At 38.5% G+C, this 25,752-nt stretch overlaps 2 protein-coding genes across 2 annotated transcripts; both read right to left on the reverse strand.

Annotated features, from left to right (window-relative positions):
• Nucleotides 1-5,378: 5,378 nt before the first annotated feature.
• LOC147177532 (high choriolytic enzyme 1-like) lies at nucleotides 5,379-8,374 on the reverse strand. The gene is made up of 8 exons (XM_086070986.1): nucleotides 8,318-8,374; nucleotides 8,178-8,205; nucleotides 8,025-8,072; nucleotides 7,720-7,851; nucleotides 6,975-7,095; nucleotides 5,828-6,006; nucleotides 5,620-5,701; nucleotides 5,379-5,514 (listed from the first exon to the last, which is right to left on the reverse strand). Exons 1-8 carry the CDS (start codon nucleotides 8,369-8,371, stop codon nucleotides 5,379-5,381), a joined length of 780 nt encoding a protein of 259 aa, XP_085927112.1. The 5' UTR covers nucleotides 8,372-8,374.
• A 5,511-nt stretch (nucleotides 8,375-13,885) lies between these two features.
• On the reverse strand, nucleotides 13,886-18,367 carry LOC147177533 (hatching enzyme 1.2-like). The gene is made up of 9 exons (XM_086070984.1): nucleotides 18,260-18,367; nucleotides 18,131-18,158; nucleotides 17,995-18,042; nucleotides 17,701-17,832; nucleotides 16,979-17,099; nucleotides 16,251-16,429; nucleotides 15,708-15,789; nucleotides 14,517-14,641; nucleotides 13,886-14,292 (listed from the first exon to the last, which is right to left on the reverse strand). Exons 1-9 carry the CDS (start codon nucleotides 18,311-18,313, stop codon nucleotides 14,282-14,284), a joined length of 780 nt encoding a protein of 259 aa, XP_085927110.1. The 5' UTR covers nucleotides 18,314-18,367; the 3' UTR covers nucleotides 13,886-14,281.
• Nucleotides 18,368-25,752: the final 7,385 nt, after the last annotated feature.

Below are 25,752 nucleotides of genomic sequence, written 5' to 3' on the forward strand. Positions count from 1 at the left end.
GAACCGACACAGCCAGAGGGGAGACAGCAGACTAAATACACAGACACTAACGACACAACAAGACACACCTGGGGCAAGACACAAGTGGCTGAGGGCACTGATTGGATCACACTTAACAAGACCAAGGAAGACACACAAGGAAAACAGAATCCAAACATGACAATCTCTTTGTCTCTCTTCTTGCCTAAGAATAACGAGGATGACGTGATGTTAGGGGTGTAGCCACAAACGTTTCAAGTTGGTGGCCAGGGTGACACAACATTTCACTGAGCGGCATTCATGCGTGCATGCATGTGTATGTTCATCTGCTCGCAATCCACGCTGACACTGACATGTCATTGTTTATCATATCATCCACAGTCTTTTAAGTTTCATGAAATAAAATGCACAAATATCCAGAAACCTATATACCACATAATACAACACATTTTTGCGGCGCTTCATTTACTAGCTATTTTTATTTATTATTCATTGCTTTGCTGTTGTGTACTACCTTATAATCTACTTTTATCTCAATCACTGATTGGCTAGATAACAGCCAATCAGTGATCAATTATCACCGGCGGCCGACACCACTTTGCATATATTGCAATTCATGGTCCATTCATTGAAATCGCCTCTAAAAATCACAATGACACAAAAATCTGTTAATTCCTCACAATTCTAAATGTTGAACAAGACTGGTATACATATGTGTGAATTTTAGTTCATGAAACCATGACTCTGGATGGTATGTGAAAAATGACTTCTCAGCCATGGTGTCTGCTTCCTATGATGTGAAAGTAATGATTTATTGATTGACATTGGCTGTAAAAATTGATGTGAGCGAAAGTGAGATGAAACCTAATGAGTATCAATTTTACAGTCAAATGTGTCCGCACATACAGACTTTTCGTTATGATTCATTTACTGTATGGCTTCATCAAACAAATATGTCATGTTTCAAAAGCCAAACATAGCTATACATTATAACAAACAATCAATAAAGCAAAAAGTTGACTACTAAAAAAGGATTACCATGAGAGGCTTTTGAAATAGGGTACCATGGAACCAAAGTCAGAAGCCCTAACCACTTAGCTATACAGCCACATGACAAGTTTGATGTTTTAAATACATTTAACGTTACATCAGCCTATCATTTAAGATCAACATTTAACAGTCCAGTTTTTGGGAAGTCTCTTCTATAAATGAAAATTACTTCCAGTGCCCAAATTTCTTTAGTTCGAATGTCAGTGTTTCCTGTGACAAGCGAGGAAAAGGAAATGGAAACCTGAGAAGTGCCAATTCGAAGAAGTTGGAGCTTAATTAATTACTTCTCTAATCAGCAACTCTGTAAAATAACACCTAGTTTGGGCACCATTTAAATCTGAAAATATTAAAATTACACTTCAGGAGTTTAAATCTGCTCCCAAAAATCTCAGCCTGAATTTTTTACTTACAAGGGTGATTAAAAAAAGAATACGCCAAAAATCAACACGCAATATTTAAAAAATTAAAAACAATCGAAAACTCAAGCTTGGACACTTGTTGTACGTGCCTTCAAGTTTTTATTTCATGCTTTACACGTGGCCAATGTGGCTACCACCGGCAGCACAGACAACATCAAGTCGATATGAGAATTCCTCTCAAACGTGACTCAGGAAGTCATGGTCCACCATGTTGATTCTGCAGCTGTTATTGGATGATTCATTTTTCAACAAGTTGGAGCACCGCCCCATTAACATCTGGGGGTTCAAGCTTATCAGCGCTGAATTGGTAGGTAAGGTGCTACAGACCTCACTCTCTACTCATGGCCTGCCAGATACCCGGACCTCACTGCATGTGACTTTTTCATGTTGTTGGGGGGGGGGGGGGGGGGGTTGTAGGTGCTGAATATGTTAGACAAAGACAAAGTTGATGTTCCAAAACTTCCAGCAAATATCGATGACATGAAAGATCAAATAACAGCTATAATCAACAATACGGTGAGCTGCGACATTCTGAGGTTTGGGAGGAATTCTCATATCGTGCTGCCGGTGGTGGCCACATTGAGCATTTGTAAAACATGAAATAAAAACTTGAAGGTACCGTATGTACAACACGTGTGTCCAAGATTTGTTTTTCATTTTTGAAATATCCCATAATGATTTTGGTGTATTCTTTGTCAATCACCATCTAACTTTAACCAATTTTTGCTGTTCAGATGGGCTCAAATTGGGCCTCATATGGGCCCTAGCTAAAACCCACATGGGCAACCCATTTATCTCCCATCTGGGGCCCACTGGGCTAATTATGGTGTTCCTGATTGTACTTATAAGGGCTTCTTTCGCACACATGCCACAGTTATTTTATTACAAGCTTAAATAACAAGGAAACCAATAATACGATTAATTACCTTTTTACTATTATTGAACGCCAAAGAACAACAAATGGTCAGTGTTCTGTTCTTTCACTGTCAAACCGAATTTTTCATTTTCCAACTCAAATGAACCTGGAGCCTGAAGTACTACGTTGAGGTAGCAAAATGTTGCTAGTTGGCAGACTTCCTTTAATTGGCTCGATTGGGAGGGGTTTTCCCATATCTTTTCGGAGCGCTGTGCAGCACTTTCTTTTAGATTTGAATATTAATCTTGAGCTATCAAACTTGTATGAAAAGACCCATTAGTCCAAAAAATATCACCCTCCTAAAAGAATTGCCTTTGTGCAAAAATTATTAATTTTTGCCTAAATAATCTCATGATGCAAATGGTTGGTGGAAATAAATGACTTAGGCGATTATTTTAAGAAGGTGTCAATAATAAGTTGAAATATAGATTTTTGTGCATTTATTTTCAAAAAGGAAGTAAGAAATATAGGCCAGGTAGTAAGCTCCCTCGCACATGCTGTTATTGTGCAAAATTTAAAGTGAAGCCCAGCCAGAGCCCACTTATTGCCCATATTTAGTTTCGCCCATCTACTGCCCACCCAAGTGGGGCCCAACAAAGAAGCCCACTCTCAGCCAGTGCCCAGCCAATGCCCAACTAGACCAAGTAGTGCCCATATGGGCCCCAACTGTATGTGTTCGCTGGGTATGTTTTCAAAATTCATGAATATGACCTGATATGTTAATAAAGTACCAATTGTGCTCATGTTTAAGACTAATTGTTCTTTCTTTGTAGCCTACTAAATTACGGACTCCCCACAATCTGATGACATGGAGGAGGATAAAGAGATGGAGAACAGAATACCATAATTGATTCTGGACACTAGACTCAATTATGATCATGTTCTAATGTTTTAAATTTACATGTTCTGTTCACGATGTTCAAATTGCACAGGTAAAAAATAGTCCCCTTTCCAAAACAGCCAGCAGAACAAAATACCTAGTTATTTCAGCCTGTAATGATAGCTACTATGATCACTAAAATATTTGAAACTTTTGAAGGTTGCCTTTGGAGATTTTTGAAAGAAAATAAGATTACTCGAGACGGGGCTGGCCTGTTAAAGAGAAAAAAGCAACAATGACTATCTTTAATATAATAGCGTGATGGAGACATTGAATTATTTATTTGTATTATTTGTTTCTCCAGTCTGCTGTGGCGTTTCATCAATATGTGAAACTGGTCTTTGGCATGAAAAAAATTAAGAGCACATAGGTCACATCCCCTTTTTATTGATAGGCTTCCAAAAAAGCATTCAGTTATAAGCACAGTATGCTGGTTTAATGACTTTAATTGGATTTTTTTCTTTTTTATTGGGAGCAAAAACATTTGCTCACCTTAAGTGCAAGTGTAGCCTGACTGGTCCCACATCCCGACTGGTTGATTACATGTTGCATCAGCCGTTGTGAGAAATGTTCTAATCAAAAGTTCAGGGTGTACCCCGCCTACTGCCCAGAGCCAGCTGGGATAGGCTCCAGCACCCCTGCGGCCCATGTGAGGAATAAGCGGTTCAGGAAATGGATGGTAGTTTATTTGATCGTTTATATGGATTTCAATGACATTAACAATTCTTAAGAAATGACGTGCATTGTGCAAGGGTTTCCGCACAGCCTGTGCTGTCAATGAATTTTTGCCTCTTCCAATTGTCTGATAAAGACGCCTCACATGGAGATAAAAAAAATCCATCACACATTAAGATTCTTTTCTTTTCATTTTTTAACCACCCACAGATCTATAAACAAGCCCTCTGAGGCAAAGATCTGGCATGATCACATGTGATCTCACAAAAACATCGATGACCAGACTAACGTGTGTGCCGCCCATTTTTACCAAGTGTTTCCGAAGGGTAAAGAGGCGGGAGTGTTGTAAGATGGAACATTGGCAAGAAAAGACTTGCTTTACAAAATATTTCTTGGCGACAAAGACAGCCCGATTGTCTATAAGTGTGTATCCCGAATTAAATATTAATATCTCTTCCGATGAAAACAGCAGACATTCCAAAGGTATTTGAGTACTTAAAGATAATCAAGTTTATTTGCTGAATTTTGCAGACTTTAATTCCAGTAATTCTCTCAAAATTCCATCAGGGGGGTATTGTATATTGTGATTCACTCGAGGGAGTTCTCCACAATATCAATCTGGGACTGCTCCGCGGTGATTTGCTCGGGAAAGGTGGGACATTCTGTACAATACTTCGAGCTGGAATTGTACACATTTGTTTTGGCCACGGATGAAAATGTCGTCTTCGTTCTTGTCGAAGGGGGGAAAAAAGCAGGGACATCTTTACCAGCTAAAAATGCACGAAGCGCCTCTCGCTGTACAACATTCAACAAGAAAACGGTGAGTAATTATGCAAGAACAGAATGAATTGCAGCGGTGCTGCATTCCTGGTTTCGTCACAATGTCGCTCGGTACAAGATGTATTCTCAGGAGTTTGTGAACTCACAAATACCGCGAGAATTCATCTTGCAGAGCAAGGTTATCAGGGAGGATAGATGAAAAAAATTCTAATTTGGCATTGTTGTCTTATAAGCACTCTAAAAATAATTTAGATGTCATATCTCTTCTATTATACCAGTCATATTCTCTATGTTGTATACAGAGCAAATTGCATGATATGGCTAAGAAAGTGTAGCGGGACTTAAGCTCTCGTCATCAAATATTAACAGGCATGTATTTCCTTTCCGATGCTTGTTCCGATGCTGTAACCATGATGAAATGAGAGTTGGGCAATCTAACCGCCAATATATTCGCCTCCATTATTTATACATCTGGAAGAAAAAATATTATTCTGATTAAAATATTACAAAGTCATATAGTGTATGTATTAACGTTGTCAACATTTAAACATTTAATTTGATTCATTTTTTAAAGATTAATAGATTCCTGATTATCAAACATTTAACAGCTCAAATACTACCACAAGAAAATGAGATGAAAAGTAAAGGTGTATATATCACACATGACACAAATTTAGCATTAAAACCTACCACATTCATATAGAGCATTGACACGTGCAATGTCATTACTGCTCATCTCCGTTGAAAGACCAAACATGAGGTCAGGATCACTTTTAGCAACAATGGTTGGTTGTCTGTTTTTGGAGAAGGCGGAGCTGGAAGAAAATGACTTAACATTATAGAATTATCACCCAATAAGAATGCAGGGTATTAAATAATGTCTGTTATCATCATTCATTTTAGATTCCCCAATCACTCACTTGGTGTAATGCATGATCGAGTCAAAGTCGTAGGGAGTACCCAAGTTGTTTGTCGCCACCTTCTCAAAGTTGTTTTCAAGTCCTGCACATAAAATAAGACGAGAATAAAAAGTTGCATCAAAAAGTTGAATAAGCCTCGCTCTGAACACAAACTGTCTTTGAAGTTCTCCCACATTAGCTTCTAAGAGGTTATATAAGGTCGGCTCACCTGGAATGATGTTCTCAAACATAATGTTGACGTGATCATCTCTGTCAGACCGGACTTGCTCGTGGTGGAATCCAAGAGCATGAAGAACTTCATGCTGCACAGTGCCAAGGTTCACACAGCCATTTTTCTGCAAAGAGACCGGCTGTCCTCTCGACTGACGACCAAGGTACGACCAGCACCTAGTACATGCGGAGAGGATTTTTAAGAGGTTTGGAAATCACTTGATCAAACTGATCGTCCGCAGTCATTTGTTTGAAGTCCCTTCACAGTGAAATCCTATACTTGGTATCATATACATTAAATATTTTTGAAGATAACTGCTTAAAATGTGCATAGACTGAGAACAATGAAGTACACCATTTTGAAGACATACTGTAGATAGTATACATTGTGTGCCAATGTTGAATGTAAACGAACAAAGGCATGCCCGGAGAAGAAACACATGGGTTGCAAGGATATATCGAAAAGATTTCTGACAAAGTCTATCAAAGTGTCTTCTGACCATTTTGTTTATCGTAAGTAATAATGTAAGATTGTTAAAATGTATCCCACCGTAATGCGATCGTGATATATGTGACCCACTCCGGCTAATCAAGTGGTCAAAAGTTTCGAGTTTGAGATTTCGCCAAACGAGCTCCTTAAGGTCTCTATTTTCGTTTCCCAGAAGCCCAAAAGTTGAAACTGTTGTCAGTGTATGAAAATAAGTGATGAGTCAAGAATGTTGTTGTTGTAAACATGCTGGTGCTTGTTGTTAGCGCGATTTCTGTAGGTTTTAGAGGTTTCCCTACTCGAACAGCAGCTGATTCCAATTAACAGGATCATGATCGGGCTTATGTAGAGCTTGCTGATGAGCTGATTATGACTCAGCTGTGATGAAGAAGGGAAATATCCTAAACCTGCAGGGCCCTCAAGGACCGGATTTCGTCATTCCTGATCTAAACTTTCCGCACATCCATCCTTGTTTATTGGCCTACAAGTAGCGTGAGAGGATGACATTAGCAAAAACAAAATAACATTTGGTGGAAAAACAACAGCAGTCTCTGTAACACTAGACACACCAAATGGCGCTGACTTGTGAGATCCCGTCATCCCGTGACATCAGTGAATACTGTCTATAGCTTTAAACGTATTGTGCGAATAACCCTACCCAGATCCAGAGAAGAAGTGCAGGTAGCTTCTTTGCCACCAGCGCCTCCACATAAAGCGAATGCAGGTGTTTTCGTAGAAACTCAGTAAAGCACGGATGATGATTGTGTGCTCTTGACTGTCTGAGAAGACAAATATTGAACTGCTGAAAACAAATAATGCAATTCACAGTCTTAGTCATAGAGGTCTACTGTACATACATTTACAGTTTGTACATTTAATAGGAAAATTGACTTTATTTACAACAGCACATGGACTATATCAGAGGTACTCAAATGAAAATCATCTACTGAGGTCAGTAATATTCAAAACAAAATGACGTTTTCACCCACAACAATAAAAACACGAGCTGAAATGTCATTTCTATTTTGGTAAATAAATGGTTAAATAAAACAAATTGTGACTCCTGTCGTGAAGCTTAAAGCACTGCTGTATGCTGGTGCTACTTACAACTTCATAACATTGTTTGTGATACACAAAACAAGCCTGAAATACCTACTGTGTCGTTTCTTGTGGGTATTTTGTACTTTTAAGTACAGAACTGTCCGTAAGTGGCAATGTTCAACAGAGTACAGGGTCCCTTTAAGATTCTCACAGTTGATGGGTAAAACCTTTTATAAAAAGCTTGAGGTATGCATTATATAGCTTTTTGGGATTGTGTATAAAAACATGAAAAGAACAATTCTCTTATGCTCTAATTTACAACATTTGCACACACAGTTTTTAAAGAGGGATGTGCAACTTACTGAATTCAGAGCCTATACTGATGGGCACATAGACATGTTTTCCATATTTTCCCCATTTGCATCCTGTGGCTGTGCAAGGATCTGCATTCCTTTGAACGTTTGGGGCAATGTCACCATGTATCAGACGTGTTGCTGTCAAACAGGCACCGGATGAAACATGTATTGCAAACACTCATGATAGGCGCTTTAATGTGTCAGATGATTTGTCCACTTTTAATATATGAGCTAGACATTGCCCAAATCTATTAAACAACACTGTAGTTTGATTAATTAGTCAATTTGAAGTGTGTATATTGTTCTCTTACTTGTGTTAGTATTTGCCTTTTCAATCCTTTGACTGACACCTAGGTTTTCTGTTGGGGGAGCAAATGCTGCTTAAAATAAAAATAGAACAAGTATTTCTGCCTTTGTGTATTTACAGCAAGATTGTGTGTCAATTTCAGCAAGGTTTTACTTACGTAGGCCGTCTTCGTCCTGGGATGTGATCTGAAACAAATTGCATTTCATTAGATTATCTTTGTTCTCTCTAACACAAGATTTAAAAAATGGCGTTTAAGCCAAAAATAATATAAATAAAAAATATGTTTTGTGGTCTTACTGGATGAATGCCCATCAGTGACAGTAGGATGATGATTGAAAAAATTGCAGTCATGATTGCAGTCTGATTGAGTAAATTTTCTATTTTGGAAAAAACAAGAATAATTTTGATGCAGTTGTGGAGAGCAGGTTTCCCTGTGTCGCGAACGCCCCAATTATTGGATGTTTCAGCTCTGCTCAGCTCTTGCTGATTATATTTGTCTCAAAAAAAGGGTGTGTCTGACTTTTTTTTAATTATGTAGTTTTCTTTCCTGTCAGTCAAATTATTTTCTTTTACGGGGTAGCATTCTCAAGTGAGTTTTCAGGTTTTTGTTGTTTTATGTTTAGCATTCTCACAAACCACACAAGTGTAAAAAGGATTGAGCAAATATCAAATGTAAGCACAATAAAACACACTGCCATAATTTTGTCAACAAATGAAAACTAGCTTGTGTTGATACACAGTTGGAATACTGAGAAGTTTTGCAAAAAGAAGTCAAAGAAAAAGAAAAACACACACCTAGAATTAGTCATGTAATGTTTACTGAGCTAAGGTCTTGGAAGAACTAATATATGATGCATATTTTCCTTGAATGTTTTCCTTTGATTTCAAATTGGATGACCCCAGACCAAGGTCGTCCAAACAAAACCTTCTTGCTTCAAACTGCCTATTATGCCTCTGTTGTATGTAAAAACAACATTAATAATGTCAAAATACAAACAAATAGTGGTTATAGTATATGCATAATATGCCCAACGGTCACTGATTCAGCGTTGAGGCACTTGTACTGAACTTTCCATATAAGAGTTTGAGAACAAATGTGATTGTTTCCGTGTCATGGGATGTGGTGTCATAGCGTATGCATTCCACGCCACCTCATTTGTTCATAAGCAATAATGGTGCCGTAGTGTTCAAAACAATAGCAGTTGGAAACATTGCATTATATACAGTAAATCAAAACATAGATACATTTTTCCATATTTTAGATCCTTTATCAAAAAAAGAAGACAATTCAGTATTGGGCTGAGTTTATTTGAACATGAAAAAGAATGAAAACAAAACAAAAACAAAAACTGTAATAAACATACAAGAACAAAATAAAATGAAAAATAATTACAAAACAAGCAAAATTCAGCAAAGCGCACCTAATAACAATTTAAAATAACTAAAATAACCCAAATATTTAGAGTAATTTAATTAGGATTTAGCATTCTTGTGAATCACTAAACCAGTATTAATTGTACAAACAGTGTTATCTATGTAACATTCTGTTGAAAAAAAAATCTAACCTTACCTGTTCCAACCCATTACAATTGTCAATTTGTCGTTGCGGGAGGGCTTGCCAGATAACGTAAGTGACTCCCCTCATACACTTTAAAATCAGCGTGCTCACCCTTTGACATTGTGAAAACAGAAATAGACTTGCTGGAGTTCATGCGAAAAATCGAAGCAGACCTCCTCGGGTGGATGATGTAAAGTTAGGCAGGATGATCAGATTGCTGCTGTGGAATGCGCATTTAATCACTTTCCAATGTGATCGTTGATCAAATAAATGAATTAATAATAATAACACCAATAACAATTCAATTCAGTTCAGTTAATTTGTATGATGATTACGAGGATTCGATGCACGCTGTTGTCATATTCATGAATGAAATACGATGACATCCATCCACCAAGCTCAGAATTTGCCTGCACCTCGATCAATTCCACAAAAATTAGGTCACACCACCTGCACCACAAATTAGACTTGCTTTTAGCTGGTCTAATGATAACCCCTCTGTTCACCAAAATTCCCAAACTATAGCATGAAAATAAAGATGAGAAACAGACACAGCATTTTTTTATTATTTATTTATTTTTTACCCCCAAACGTTTCTATTAGATTAAGGTCCAGAGATTGGGTTTACCACGCCATAACTTGCTTTTGTGGGTGTATAACCAAGATGCTGCTCAAAATATTTTTATGCATGCAAGCTGATCCATGATCCACCGAATGTGATAAATAGGCCCAAGAACACAGTGAGGGAAACATTCTGATGTTGCAATTTATTGCTTGTAACACCACTTTCTTCAGTGTACTGTAATGGCCAACTTTCTGCACACAAAAAGAAAAATGTTGCTTTCATCACTCCACAAAATATTTCTCCATTTCTTCTTTCCATCACAGTGGGTAGTGATTAGACTTCACTCTTCACTTCACTTCTTGTTCAGGTAGTCATTTTCAACGATTTGTGTGTTGAAAGACGAATTGCTTGTAAACCCCATACAGAAGGTCACAACCCAAAATAATTATTCATCATGTGAGGCAGCTATGGTACCCATCATACTATCTGTTGTGTTTTCATGTAAAAATCTAAATAAAAATCCTTCACAGCATTGATAATATCATCATGTCATTTGGGCGTATTCAGGGGTGCAAATTATGCCATCGTCTGGTTTTTGTTTGGTTTTTGGCTGTGCACAAATAGGTGGCGACTTGAATTGAGATGCAAATTTGCTGAGTTACAATTTTTATATGACAATAGCTGCGTTTTCATTAGTTTTTTCGCAAAAGTAAAAGCGATATTGTACTATTTCAATAAAGTACATTTCAAAGTTTTCTTTTTATCTTTGATTCACATTTTTATTCCGTTTCATTAATAGGTTAGGCTATGACTGATATATGTGTGTTTACTAAACACATTTGTTGTCTAAAAATTCAATTTCTGCCGAATCATTTGTGTTTACTGAGTGGATAAGTAATTCTCTTATGAAAGCAAAGAACTCCATGATTAACTAAAGTAGCAACTTCAGATTATGAATACTTGATAATAGGATTTTTATCGTTTATTTTGCTCCTACAAACAAGCAAAGTCAACGTGGTGCCCCAGAGGTTGCTAAGGAAATTACAACACCCCTTAGTACCGTCTAAATTTCTCATTAAGCCATTACGGCAACCCAAATAATCGCTACACCGCCTTGAAGCAGCTCCCCACAATCTCTTTAAATTCATCGCAGAGATAGAACCGTGCAGTCTACATATCATGTAGATGCAGGAGATCGGCATGGGCAGAGCACATCTCAAAGGAACTGCAAAAAGACCTCCACTTGTGGATGATGTACATTTGGCCACTGTGGATGGGCGCTTGGAAAACGCCTTCCACCCCCAGTCGTGCGTCCGTGTGTGCTACAAGTCAGAGCAGGAGCAACTGGCATAAAATTTGTTGTCATCTTTTAATTTGAAACAAAACAAAGAGATCATCATGGCCAATTTGAAAGTCTTAAATTAATTCCAGGACAAAGGCACAGAGTAATATACTGTGGGCTTCTCTTACTGGCCTCAGTTTGCACAGCCAGCATTGTATCATCCAATAAAATAATCTACATCAGGATTTTTAAGGGTTTATTTTTTGTTTCAACAGTCATTCCTATAGGAGAAAGCAACTTTTAAAAGCAACAGCAGTCCACTGGGCACTATTCCTGTTGCAGGACGACCTATGTAATATAATTAGCAATTGCTAGACTTAAAATTATTATTATTTTTTTATTTAAAAGTACATTGATGTGATATATTTTTGCATATCATTGAAATGAATGGGTTTTAAAATTAATGAACAATGAAGAATTGAAAAATTATACAAAGTGTCTGTCCATTTAGAAGTACTGTACATCAATTACAAACACTAGGCCACGATGTTCAAATGGTGTAATCTGGATCAACAGTGTATTCAGATTTTTTTGCTATCAAAGCAACTTGGATTGGATAAGCCTGACCAATAATTTCTGTAAGATCACTAAATCCTGTTAACTAGTGCTCTAAATTAAACTTAATATTATACTGAAGGCTACATTTAAAAAAAAATAATACAAAAATACCTGGCCAGCATGGGATCACTCAGTGTATTTACTTGATGAAACAGAAAGCACAGAAAATACAAATACCCAATTTTTAATTATATATTTTCAGCAGCCCAAACTAATTTGCCTAATAAAAAAAGCAACTCTCTGCTTCAGATTCAAACTTAAAGGGATACTTGATTCATTGAGCCATTTTCAGCAGCAATAAATTAATAATTTGTCCTGAATGTATTTGATAAATTTATTATTTTTCATGTTGAATTAATACCTTTAAAAACGACTTTTTCCACTTGCTATCAAATGAAGATGGCATCACCTGTGCTGAGGAAGTAGGTAACGACTAATCATGGCTCAGTTTGCTGACCAAACGCAGAAAACAGATGAGCCATGATTGGTCGTTACCTACTTCCTCAGCAAAGGTGATGCCATCTTGAGTCAATGGCAAGTGGTAAAAATAGTAAAATAATGTAGTTATCAAATTCATACTGGACAAAACACTTACTTTTTACTAATGAAAATGGCTCAATGAGTTAAGAATCCATTTAAATTTGATACCTTGAAACTTTTTTTTTTGGTTAAGTATTAGTTGAGGCGATTTGTGTGCCTCAACTACTTGCAAGAGGAATCCCAAGACATGTGCAACATTTGCTTGTATTGTACTGTACAATATTGCTGCAAAGCACTCGGTCCTTCTCTGTGATGTGCACGTGAGCCATCTGAAAATGACACACCAAAACATTCTGTAGTAGTTTCCAATTTGAGTTAGAATGGAACACTTCATTTTTTATTCATGCAGCTTTTGAGACACAGGAAACACCCAAAGTCATTTGATTTAATTTATCTTTTAATGGTCTGTAGTGTGAAGTAGTGTATCATTTCAACCAGCTCAGAAGCTTACTTCTATCGTTTTTTTTGTTTATGTTTTGTTTTTTAAAGCTTTTTCTACATCATGCATGCTCCACCAATGCTCAGATGAGCACGAAGACCCCTGACTGTTTTACTCTGACTGCACCTATCAGCGTTTATCTTGCCTTTATAGTAGAGTGTGCGGAACCCTGCACACTCCACAGTTTCTTTTGTCAACTGTGGCTGTCGCTTTAAGATCGTGCACGTACTCGCACGCGCACCATGAACGAGCCTGATACAGATGCTGCAGTTACGCTTTGGGCCAGAGGTGGCAGTCATGAGTAAAAAAGTGACAAACTGCACAAAGATTCTTTAATAATTATTAATTTTGTAATAATTGCAATCATGATTCATACAATCATTTGTTTTTTTGGGTAAAAAACAAGAAAATGTTTAAACATGTAAAAAATATTAAGACAAATACATTTATTTTAAACACTATAATTATGCAAGTTCCTTTTGGACCAAACAAGATTTATAAGTCATAAAAAAAAAAAGTGCAAATATATCAATTCAAGTAACTCAAAATTAGTATTAATCTTTTTTTATTTTTTATGATTATGTCGATTTTTTAATTGTGGCATAAAATAATTGCACAGCCCTATAGTAATTATTACAATGAACATGACATTGAGTTCAAACCCCAGGCTGTTGCTTGAACATAATTTCACAGCTTGATTAGAGAAGGGAATACGCACCATTGATAAAAATACACAACACATCTCATCAATTTTCTTTTATTCTCCGAACATCCCCATTCACCATGTACTGTACATCACTCAAATGTAATTATTGTAATGTTGGACAAATATGCCTAAGGACATCAAAACATTTCAAAAGAAAAGATGCCATTTTAAATTGCTCTAGTGAGGCACCAGTGTTCATTTTAAGCTTTCTGTTGCTTTAAGTAAAACTGTATCTTGTATCTATCTACCCTGGTTACAAATACACTCGTTAAAAGAGTTTCTTAGTTTTTTAGTGTTTGAGTAAATACAAATATAATTTTAGGAATGTAGCCTACGGGCACATCTCTCCTTTACCTGGCAAATACAGTATTATGCCAGTGTACAAAAAGGAAAAGAGCAAACGGCATAATAAAGCTAATCAGAAAGTGGAACGCGACTTCAGCGAACACAGCGTGGATTTCCCTTCTTCAGTTCATTTCCATGGCAGATGATGTCATCTTGTGTAATAATGATGAGAAAAAAAAGACTTGGGAGAATCTGATGGGCAATCCCTCTATTTTTTACCTGGGAAAAAAAAGTGTGAATGTATGATTGAATTGCCAAATGACGATATCCTTGTTAATGTAAACTACTATATCACGTTTTCAATGCACACAATATGAAACACAGATTACTACACATTTCAGTTTGATTAGATAGATTACAAGCAATTAGATGAGAAGTTACGTTATCTGCAAGGTTATTGACCAACTTATCACACTTAAGAAAACTGTGGTTTTCAAACCTACCACATCCATATAGCGCATTGACACGTGCAATGTCATTGCTGCTCATCTCTCTTGAAAGACCAAATGTAAGGTCAGGATCACTTTTGGCAACAATGGTTGGTAGTCCGTTTTTGGAGAAGGAAAATCTGCATGAAAGATAATATCAAAATAAACAGCTTTGGATATATATATGAATGAAAAGCAGTTCGGTTTATGGAATTACTGAACATATAAACATAAAGAAAACACATTACAAGTTTAAAATATAAGTTGAAGTAAAAAAAGAAAAACAAGACTAGGAAGAGAGAAAAGAGTTGATATGTTCAAAAGGGGTAGGAGGAAGTTAAAAACGTATCTAGTCAACCACTTATTTGTTTTATGTTGATAAAATTATAAGGTTAATGTATTTCAACAAAAGGAAATGTATATATCTAGTCATATATACAAGTGCACATTTGCCAGCGACACATGTACATGAAATTCATAGGCATATATCATAATACATTTATAAATCATATCCCCTTACTCACATATACCATTTTCATTAGACTCATACCGACACATCCAAAGAAATGACAGCATATATACAATTTTAACAGCTCATGTCTGATTTAAGTTTTTTTTTTTAACTTTGCTTTTAAACAATTGTTTAAATTCAGCAAGTGACTGACATCTTTTCAGGTCAGTTCCAAAATCATTCCACAAATTAACACAGAAACACGCCTTTGCTGAATATTTGTTCTTGTTAAAAAAAAAGTTTAGACACTTGTACACCTTATGTTATAAGGACTCTCTCTAATTTAATTAATTACTAATTATACATAAAGCTAATTATAACTTCTATTTGTCATTGGGGTAGATTCATTGCTTCACCTTGCAATTTTATTTAAAGAAATAAAGACCACGGACTCTATTTTCATGCCTGATCTATCATGAGGCGTGGTGTCAAATCTATACAGGGGCGGTCTAGATTAGGAAATCCAGATTTATTGTTCTATTGTTCCTTTTATATCCCAGAAAACTGTCAACATAACTTTGTGTGTTATTATTTGGGTCTTGAACATTTTAATGCAATCTTGAGCGTGGCATGATAACTCCTCAGTAATTGTTTAAAATTTGAAGGGTTTCTACAGAAAGAAGAATTATGCCAGAATTCCTGATACGTTTTGTAGATGGATAAAGTATTTCATTTTAGATTTGCCAAACACTTACTTGGCGTAGTGCATGGTCGAGTTAAAGTCGTAGGGAGTACCCAAGTTATTCGTCTCCACCTTCACAAAGTTGTCTACATGATCTACACACAAAAGGAGACAGGAATAAAATATTGAAATGGTGATGCTGTCTAGTACAATCCTCTTTCTCTCTCTCTCTCTCTCTCTCTCTCTCTCTCTCTCTCTCTCTCTCTCTCTCTCTCTCTCTCTCTCTCTCTCTCTCTCTCTCTCTCAAAAAAAAAATGTTTCTATAATACTGCATCCTTAAAGTTGGTATTATACAATACCTTATATACACTCACCAACATTAACACATCCCAACATAATCATGCTAAATTGATAATTCAACTAGATAAAACAACAACAATAAAACACTCACTTATTAAGTGTTTTTGTGGGAGTGCAAAAGTGTATGCCGACACTTTAGTTGCATCATTAAACACTGAATGCAGTGAAGTGTTTAGCTCTGAATGCAAACTTTGTCTTTGATGTACTTTAATGTGGTTAAACACGGCCTCTTTGAGGTTATATCAGGAAGGCTCACCTGAAGCGATGTTCTCAAAGTTAATGGTGACGTGATCATCTCTGTCAGACCGAACTTGCTCATGGTGGAATCCAAGAGCATGAAGAACCTCGTGCTGCACAGTGCGAAAGAACACACAGCCATTTTTCTGCAAGGAGATTTGCTGTCCATTCGGCCTGCGACCAAGGAACGACCAACACCTGAGCAAATAGGAGATGTGTCATCAAAGATATGTTTCAAACCCAAACTACAATAGAGTTTTCCCCTATCCAAGTTGCCCTCTCTGTGGTCCAGATGGTCAACCCGTGCATCCACTAAGAGATCCGGCTGGTTGCTTCGTTCAGTGAAAGGCTATGAAAGTGTGTTTGACCCCAGGTGGATTACTTCAAAGAGGAAGACTAGATTTTAAGTATATCTTTTACAACAGTAGTCTTGGAACCTTTCTTACACATCTCATGTAAGGGTTTAAGGGAGTTAAAAAAACGTGATCCAATAATCTTTTTCATCATAAAGGGTCTGTGAGCCATGCTTTGTCTGGTCCCTCACCAAGGACCTGTTTGCCATTGGTGACCCTGCCAGGGGCATAAAGTCGCAGAGAACTTAGCTCCTAGCCTCAGATCGTTGGGACACACAAACCCCTCCACCACTGTAAGGTAACGACGCACAGAGGGGCTTTAGAGTCCAATCACATTTAAAAAGGCCACCAACACATAGCATCTACAGTTAATGTACTGTGTGCATATCTCTACCCTTCTCCAGAGACGAAGTGCAGGTAATCTCTTTGCCACCAGCGCTTCGGCATAAAGCGAATGCAGGTTTTTTCGTGGAAACTAGTCAAGCCTTGCATGATGATGGAGCGCTCTTGCGAGCCTGTGGAGTCAAATGTTGAACAAGAACAAAATAAAACATAACAAATAATAACATGGTTTATTTGTATTTATTTTTTAAGTTGCAGAATCAAAATTCACAGAGATGTCTAGATGATTTAATATAAAAATAACTGGTTAGCTCCTTTATTTAAACCGGGGGTGTGCAAACTTTTTCTTGCAAAAGCCACCTACTGATAAATGGAAATTCTGATGTTTCCAGATGTTTACATACAACCAGTTTGCTTGGAGATTTGCATGTGGTGAGTATCAAATTGTAATATTATATATATTTATATTAGTTATTCATATGTTGGTACAACATAAATATTTTAACTTGGGAAATCAAGAGATGGTATTCCTAGCTCCATGTCACTTGCTCTCTGTGATGGGCAGGGTTCAAATGGTTCATCTGTTAATGATTTAGATACCTGTATTTCTGCTGTTGCAATTATAACATAACAAAGTGTATCGAGATGTGTCGTGGTTTGATTTAGAGCAGGGATTGGCAATTAATTCATTATCATGCCTCAAAATGTCTGATTGAAGACAATATTCAGCTTTTTCGTCTCATAATACATGTAGTACAATAACAACAGACTTACTGAATACACTGGAGATAACGATGGGCACATAGACATAATCCCCTGTTTTAGGCCATTTACATCCTATGGCTGTGCAGGGGACTGCATTCCTGAGCAGATTAATTGCAATGTCACCATGTACCAGATGTTTAGCTGTCAAAGAACAAGCAGAAGCATTTTTCTATTAAGCAATCAAGATTGGTCGTTTAATTAGTCTGCATTTTTCCACTTTTAAAACACGTCACGGAAAATCCTGAAATCTATCAAACAATTGTTTTGTTTATTGTTTACTTGTTTAGAAATGTGTTCTCTTACTTGTGTTAGCATTTGCCTTCTCAATTATTCCAGTGATGTCCAGGTTTTCTGTGTGAGGGAAAGATCCAACAGTTAAAGAATATCACAAAAATTATTTGGAATGCTATAAAATTGTTTTGTGAATGATTTCACTTGCCTATGTCATCGCCACTCACAGATACTGTCTGAAACACAAAATAATCATTATATTACACATTTTTAATAAGACAAAATAAATAAAAAGTAATTGAATTAACACATATTTATCTAGTCTATGTAGTCTTACTGGAGGAAGACCCATCAGTAACAATTGGAGTATAAAGAGAAATGCTGGAGTCATGATTGGAGTGATGATTGCTGTTTGATTGTAGTCTGTTGTTAATCTTCAAATCTGGGGGAATAAAGCAAACGTAAGTTGTTTATAATACGTATATTGAATGTTCCGTTCCGTTCCGTCTTCAATTCCGCTTATCCGGGGTCGGGTCGCGGGGGCAGCAGCTTTAGCAGGGAAGCCCAGACTTCCCTCTCCCCAGCCACTTCAGCCAGCTCCTCCGACGGGATCCCAAGGCGTTCCCAAGCCAGCCGTGAGACGTAGTCTCTCCAGCGTGTCCTGGGTCGTCCCCGGGGCCTCCCGCCGGTAGGACATGCCCGGAACACCTCCCCAGGGAGGCGCCCAGGAGGCATCCGAACCAGATGCCCGAGCCACCTCAACTGGTTCCTCTCAACGTGGAGGAGTAGCGGCTCGACGCTGAGTCCCTCCCGGATGACCGAGCTTCTCACCCTATCTCTAAGGGAGAGCCCGGCTACCCTGCGGAGGAAACTCATTTCGGCCGTATCTTGAATGTACTACAGTAAACTTGGCGTACCTGTTGTCTCAGGGCCTGGATTCTTCAATGCCGTTGCTCAGCTCTTCATCTTTATATTGCTTTCATGAAGGGTGTGTCTGAGTTCTGAATTCTGAATACCTCATTCATTAGTGCACATCAATGTCAGATTAACTATTTGAATTCAACAAATGTACCTTAAAGAGATTTTCCAGGTATTATTTTTGCATAATATCCAGCATAATTTGTAAGCACAACTAAGTCTATTAATAAACAAGGAAATCAAGGATGATTTAAAAAAATATATAATTTTATAGTTTTGATTTTTACTAACTTGCCTGAAGCTAAATTACAATCAGACATAAAACAAATTGAAATGGTGAATGCTTGTTTTTGTAGTTTAGTTTAAACATTATCATAGTGTGCATGTGCCTAATCTGACCAAAAACAAAACAAAACAACGGTACTGTGTTCATTTCTGTCAGTTGTATCTTATATTTACAAAATTACAGAATAAGGAATAAGCAGAAGTGTCAACAGGAGCCTTTGGGTGAGTCTGGTGAATCTCTGCAATTTCGGAACGGACAGACCAACAGTGGTGAAAGCATGTCTTCGGTATCAGACATAACGTGCCGTGAAGCTAAATACAATAATGTTTTAAACACATTTATCCTTGATATGATGTCTGATGGATAATTTCATGAAGTGTGGTTATTATCCTGACTGACTGTGGCAGCTAACAAGTTAATGCAGCTTTATCAATGTTTGCACTTTGACAAAATTGCAGGTCACAAAAACACAAGGAATTAAATATAAGAATAAAATTCATATATTAACCCCCCCCCCCCCCATTTTAATCTCAGCCTAAAATTTGAATATTATAAAATCATGCATCGTTTTCATTTTTTTGTATTGAATTTTTTTAAATAATAACAATTGCCAATAAAATAAAAGAATGATAGATGGATTCATGAGTCAGTGTGGGAAGCTTTAGAAGCTGTCAGTTAAAGTGTTGACTTATAATTGCAATGTGAACTCAACTTCCTGAGACAGCGTTTCAGAACGTGCAGTTCTTTTAACAGGAATGCAGTGTGGCCACATATTGTTCTGTGCATTCCTTTTTTCTGATTATGCTTGTTGCTTATCAGCATTGCACAGGCAAATAAATGGAAAATTGAGGTAGTATTTCTTGTGTATTGTATTTAAGTTGAAAATATAAATTCACTTTTAGTAGTAAAAATAATAGCAGTGTATTTCATCTCCCAATGTTTTTCATTCACCTGACGAATGCGCACTGCGCACCAACATTCGGTGAGAGGAGAGTGGCCACCATTACTACACTGAACACATGGTTTGGAGTGTTCCACAGATTTTTTGGTCAATTTTCGTTGTACATTTTATTGCCATTTGGCACAAATGGATAAAGTGTCAGACTGGCACAGAAGCAGACAAACACATAAAGCACTTTAGGTCAGTTTGGCAAACCTCTTTTTTTCCCTGTTTGTGTACATATGGCCATTTTCCAGTCAGCCACAGAGACAGACGCAGACATAGACACCAAGTCATATATACATAGATACGGAGACGCAATGTGTTTCAAATCCTGGTTGGACCAGACTTTAGTCAAAGTGCAATTTCGAATAATAATCATTGTCTAATTATTTAACATCCTCTGTGAGTCATCACCTTCTTGTAGTGGAGGGGTTTGCGTGTCCTAATGATCCTAGGAGCTATGTTCTCTGTATGCCCCTGGCAGGGTCACCCATGGCAAACAGGTCCTATGTGAGGGACCAGACAAAGCATAGCTCAAACAGACCCCTTATGATGAGTAAAAACACCAGGGGCCCCTTCTGGAGCCAGGCCTGGGGGCGGGGCTTGAAGGCGAGCATCTGGTGGCCGGGCCTTCACCCATGGGGCCCGGCTGGGCAAAGCCCGAAAAGGCAACGTGGGTCCCCCTTCCTAATGGATCATCACCTGTAGGAGGGGCCAAAGGGGTCGGGTGCGTAGCGAGCGGCCAAAGGCGGGAACTTTGGTGGTCCGATCTCCGGCTACAGAAGCAAGCTCTTTGGACATGGAATGTCACCTCTCTGGTGGGGATGGAGCCCGAGCTGGTGTGTGAGGCAGAGAAATTCCGACTAGATATAGTCGGACTCTCCTCTACACACGGCTTGGGCTCTGGTACCAATCCTCCGAGAGAGAGGTTGGACTCTCTCCCACTCTGGAGTTGCCCACGGTGAGAGGCGCAGAGCAGGTGTGGGCATACTTATTGCCCCCCGGCTTGACGCCTGCCTGTACATTGGAGATCACCCGGTAGATCAGAGGGTAGCCTCCCTCCGCCTTCAGGTGGGGGGACGGTTCCTGACTGTTGTTTGTGCATATGCACCAAACAGCAGTTCGGAGTACCCCCCCTTTTTGGAGTCCTTGGAGGGTGTGCTGGAGAGCGCACCCTCTGTGGACTCCCTCGTTCTGCTGGAGGACTTCAACGTTCACATGGGCAATGACAGTGAGACCTGGAGGGGCGTGATTGGGAGGAACAGCCTCCCCAATCTGAACCAGAGTGGTGTTCTGTTATTGGACTTCTTTCTTCTCGTCAAAGATTGTCCATAACGAACACCATGTTCACACATAGGGGTGTCCATATGTGCACTTGGCACCAGGACACCCTAGGCCGCAGTTCGATGATCGACTTTGTAGTCGTGTCATTGGATTTGGACACTCGGGTGAAGAGAGGGGAGGAGCTGTCAACTGACCACCACCTGGTGGTGTCGGCTCCGATGGTGAGGAAAGATGCCGATCAGACCTGGCAGACCTAAACGTATTGTGAGGGTCAGCTAGAAACGTCAAAGTCACTTAGGTGGTTGGAAAGCTCCTCGTTGGCAAGGCCCCGGCGGTGGATGAGATCCGCCCGTAGATCCTAAAGGCTCTTGATGTTGTGGGACTGTCGGGGTTGACACGCCTCTACAACATCACGTGGACATCGGGGACAGTGCCTCTGGATTGGCAGATCATGGTGGTGTTCCCACTTTTTAAGAAGGGGGACCGGAGGGTGTGTTCCAACTATAGAGGGATCACACTATATTCAGCGGTACTGGAGAGGAGGGTCCGTCGGGAAGTCGAATCTCGGATTCAGGAGGAGCAGGGTGGTTTTCGTCCCGGTCGTGGAAGAGTGGACCAGCTCTACACCCTCGGCAGGGTCCTCGAGGGTGCATGGGAGTTTGCCCAACCAGTCTACATTTTTTTTGAGGATTTGGAGAAGGCGTTCGACCGTGTCCTGTGTGGTGTGGTTCAATTTCGTTGCATTGTCATTAGCCCATCAAACTGCCTTCTTTTCATTTCGTTCCACTGCCTCCTCGTCCATTGTCATTAGCCAACCAAAATGCTTTCTTTCCATTGCAAATCAAAGACGTTAGCCACAGGGCGGAAGCTGGACGGCGGCCATCTTATCACTCCCATTTAGCGACCAGACTACTGTATGAACTATATGTACAGTACAGGCCAAAAGTTTTGACACACCTTCTCATTCAATACATTTGCTTTATTTTCATGACTGTACATTGTAGATTCTCACTGAAGGCATCAAAACTATGATGACAACTATGACAACTAACAAACACATTTTGAGTTATGTACCTAAAAAAAAAAAGTTGAAAATAATTAAATAAATACATAAATAAATAGCCACCCTTTTCACTGATTACTTTTTTGCACATTCTTGGCATTCTCCCGATGAGCTTCAAAGGTCCGTGTTAACAGATGTTCGACAGTACTATACCTAATTACAGTATATTTTTGTTATTTGTGGACAAAACTTAAATTCAAACATAAAGAAAATATTTTTCTTCTTACATCAAAGTTTGCTCAAAATTAGAATTATAGTTTTAACTGCATCGGTAAAATGGGTTCACAAATGCAATTGTTACTGTGTGAATCTGATACATGTAAGAATAAGGGGATACAAACAGGTTACACTACACGGTGGCGTTGTCAACACGTTTTGAAAGGTATGCATTTAATGAGACAATTTTAAAAGTTGCATATTTTAAATACAATATAGCTTATTATGATTGCATCTCTCAGCCCTCAACTGACTTTGGAGAGTTAAAAATAAAATTTAAAAAAAAGGGGTGGAAAGGTTCAAATCCCACTCGGAGCACATTACAATACAACTTCATATAATAATCATTGTCCAATTATTTAACATCCATTTTATTCAATGACAGCTGACATTATTGTTATAATAAAGCATTCCACATACACTCAAATATTCGCATGCAGCTTTCAGCATTCGCACGCAATTTCTCCAGAAATTGCACGCCTAGTTACATCTAATGTTCTCTTTCTTTGAGTGCACTGTCTTTAGTATATCTCAGTGTGGGCTGTAATATTTTGGTTTAAAATTTAGCATCTGTGAGAGTAGTAGTTGTCTAAACTGCTCTGAAGGAAGCTGCATTTTGTAATCTGAAACAGCGTATGCGCATGAGTGCATCATGAGTGATTGACAGGTCCGAGTCTGCCTGTCCTCATTTTGCCTGCACAGAAACTCCAGGACACCACTGCTGAAGAACATACATCTGTGACTGTGTTGATTCATAGACCAGTAGCCCTATCTGGATCTCTACCCCGATTCTGCCCTGCCCTGCCCTGTCCGCCTTCTTGGATGGGTGAGGACGGAGTCCACCTGTCCTCATTGTGCCTGCATGGCAACTTCAGGGCACCTCTGATGACTAGCATGCATGACGGTGTTGATTCAAGCCTCTGGGTTTGAGTTAATTGGTGTGGGGCCACTTCTTACTTTCGTAACACCTGGTCTCTTTATTTCTTGCGCTCAGTTTCTATAGGTGTAGTGGTTCTGCATACCCATAACCACCACACACTAGTAGCACTGACTGGTTGACTATACCTGCCTTGCCCTGTCATGTCCCATGCTGTCCTGTTCTACAGTCTTCCGTCCTAAATTACAGTATAGTGCTATTGTGCTGTCTTTTGTGTGCAACTGTATGAGTTTCGCCATGTGCTCTCTGTTCTTCCTGTCTGTCCCCTCTCAAACCTCATTTGGTGCAACTGCATGTACCAGAGTATATCAAGCACCCTTTTTTTGCACACAAAAACAGTTTTTCAGACATTAAAAGGTAATCAAATCCCCTCCCTAATCTGCATGACCTAGCACCTAAACAGGACAGGTTTAAAATAAATATGTGAATAAGATATGAACTGGCGGTAGAACGGACCCTTCACAAACACTTCAATATGGACCAAACTTGATGCATTGCTTAAGGTGCCTCTGTGTGTTTTTGGAACCAAATTTCAATGTTGGTTACAGAGGTCGGTTTCCCGTCTATATTGATGGAAGCCGGAAGGTCCCTCAATCTGTCAATGACAGACAATTTGTTGACGATTGACGGGAAACTTCGAAAGATTAACGAACTAAGCATTGACGGCCCGTCAATGTAATTGTCCATCCGTTAATACATTCGGCAATCCGTCAATGACGGACGTCCCATTTTGCTGAGGGATTGACGAATGACGGAAACATTGATGTTTGCTCATTTTGCTGAGCAATCAACGAATGACGGATTGACGATGACGGAAGTGTGTCCCGACTGTTGACGATTGCCAAATGACGGACGCTCAAAATTTAGTGGCGCGCCCACCTCTGGTCGGTTAACACCATCTCAAGCAACTCACTCAATCCCACAGTTACCATAAACTTTAGCCTGTAATGTTTATGGACCGAGTCACTGCCACCTGTAATTGACCTGGTTTTAAGATTTGGAACATACGCTTTTCATCTGAAGATCCTGTAATATTTCCAGTCAAGCAGGTCACAGCTGTTTGACATCCACCTTCAAGCATAAAAGAATGACGTGAGCGTATTCAATGTTTTATAATTATGTTTTGTGCAATCCACATGAGTGCACCTGGCATTGCTTTTATGTTCTGATTTTGCCAGCAGTAACATTTTCTGGCAGCTTAATTTTCCATTCAGCGTGTCGAGAAAATGTTATTGAATGTTGTTAGCAGTTTAAACTTTTATTTAGTATATATATATATATATATATATATATATATACTAAATAAAAGTTTGGTTTAGGTGTGAGAGTCAAGATTCACTTTTTATAGTTTAAAACGCGTTTTCAGCCTCCTTATTGTACACTTCAGGTGAAACTGTAAACATTTTCTAAATGAGCTTGCGCACAATGAAATACATGCTGGAATCATCTTCAGGATGCTAAAATACACTAAATCCAAAACAATTGAGATACAACAACTTTGAATATAATAACAAATCAGGTAAATTTCTTGCAAACCAACTTCAACGTAATCGGGAAAAATCGCTTATAACGGCTATTAAAGGGACAACTGGTGAATGTACACAATCACCAGAAAAAATTAATCAAATTTTTTATAATTATTATCACAACCTCTACTCAGAAACTAACAAGCCTAACCCAGAGCATATTGAGGCATTCCTCAGTAGCTTAAATATACCTCAGTTAACTACTGAATATAAAGATATGTTAGATGCACCACTTACTCTAAACGAGTTGTACAATAGTCTAGATAGTATGCCAAATGGCAAAGCACCTGTCCCGGATGGTTATCCGGCTATATTTTTAAAGCACTTCTGGTCAATGCTTGCTCCACTATTCTTAAGAGTAGTAACAGAAATTAAAACTAATGGTCACATACGCCCACACATGAATACAGCAGCAATTCAACTTTTATTAAAGCCAGAAAAAGACCCCACCCTTCCATCAAGTTACTGTCCGATTTCACTAATTAACACTGATATTAAAATTATCACTAAGGCTTTTACATCTAGATTAGAAACAGTAATCCCGACATTCATTCATAGCGACTGTTGGAAATAATTTCTTTGATTTCTGCGTGTTCAAATAAATTCAAAGTTGAAATCTGTGAACAAGTTTGCCAGCTTTATTTCAGATTCTGAAAG

Source organism: Leptonotus elevatus, chromosome 3 (assembly GCF_054856555.1).
Source record: "Leptonotus elevatus isolate MCC_2025b chromosome 3, RoL_Lele_1.0, whole genome shotgun sequence".
NCBI lineage: Eukaryota > Metazoa > Chordata > Actinopteri > Syngnathiformes > Syngnathidae > Leptonotus > Leptonotus elevatus.

Bases quoted from the DNA above. Each gene is read 5' to 3' on its own strand.
- LOC147177532 (XM_086070986.1), bottom strand. From the start codon at position 8,371: ATGACTGCAATTTTTTCAATCATCATCCTACTGTCACTGATGGGCATT. The intron at 8,073-8,177 runs GTAAGTAAAACC...CTCCCCCAACAG, and splicing joins CCAGGACGAAGACGGCCTAC to AAAACCTAGGTGTCAGTCAA. The intron at 7,852-8,024 runs GTAAGAGAACAA...CCTGTTTGACAG, and splicing joins AAAGGCAAATACTAACACAA to CAACACGTCTGATACATGGT.
- LOC147177533 (XM_086070984.1), bottom strand. From the start codon at position 18,313: ATGACTCCAGCATTTCTCTTTATACTCCAATTGTTACTGATGGGTCTT. The intron at 16,430-16,978 runs GTAGAGATATGC...CTATTTGCTCAG, and splicing joins CACTTCGTCTCTGGAGAAGG to GTGTTGGTCGTTCCTTGGTC. The intron at 15,790-16,250 runs GTGAGCCTTCCT...TTTTGTGTGTAG, and splicing joins CTTTGAGAACATCGCTTCAG to ATCATGTAGACAACTTTGTG.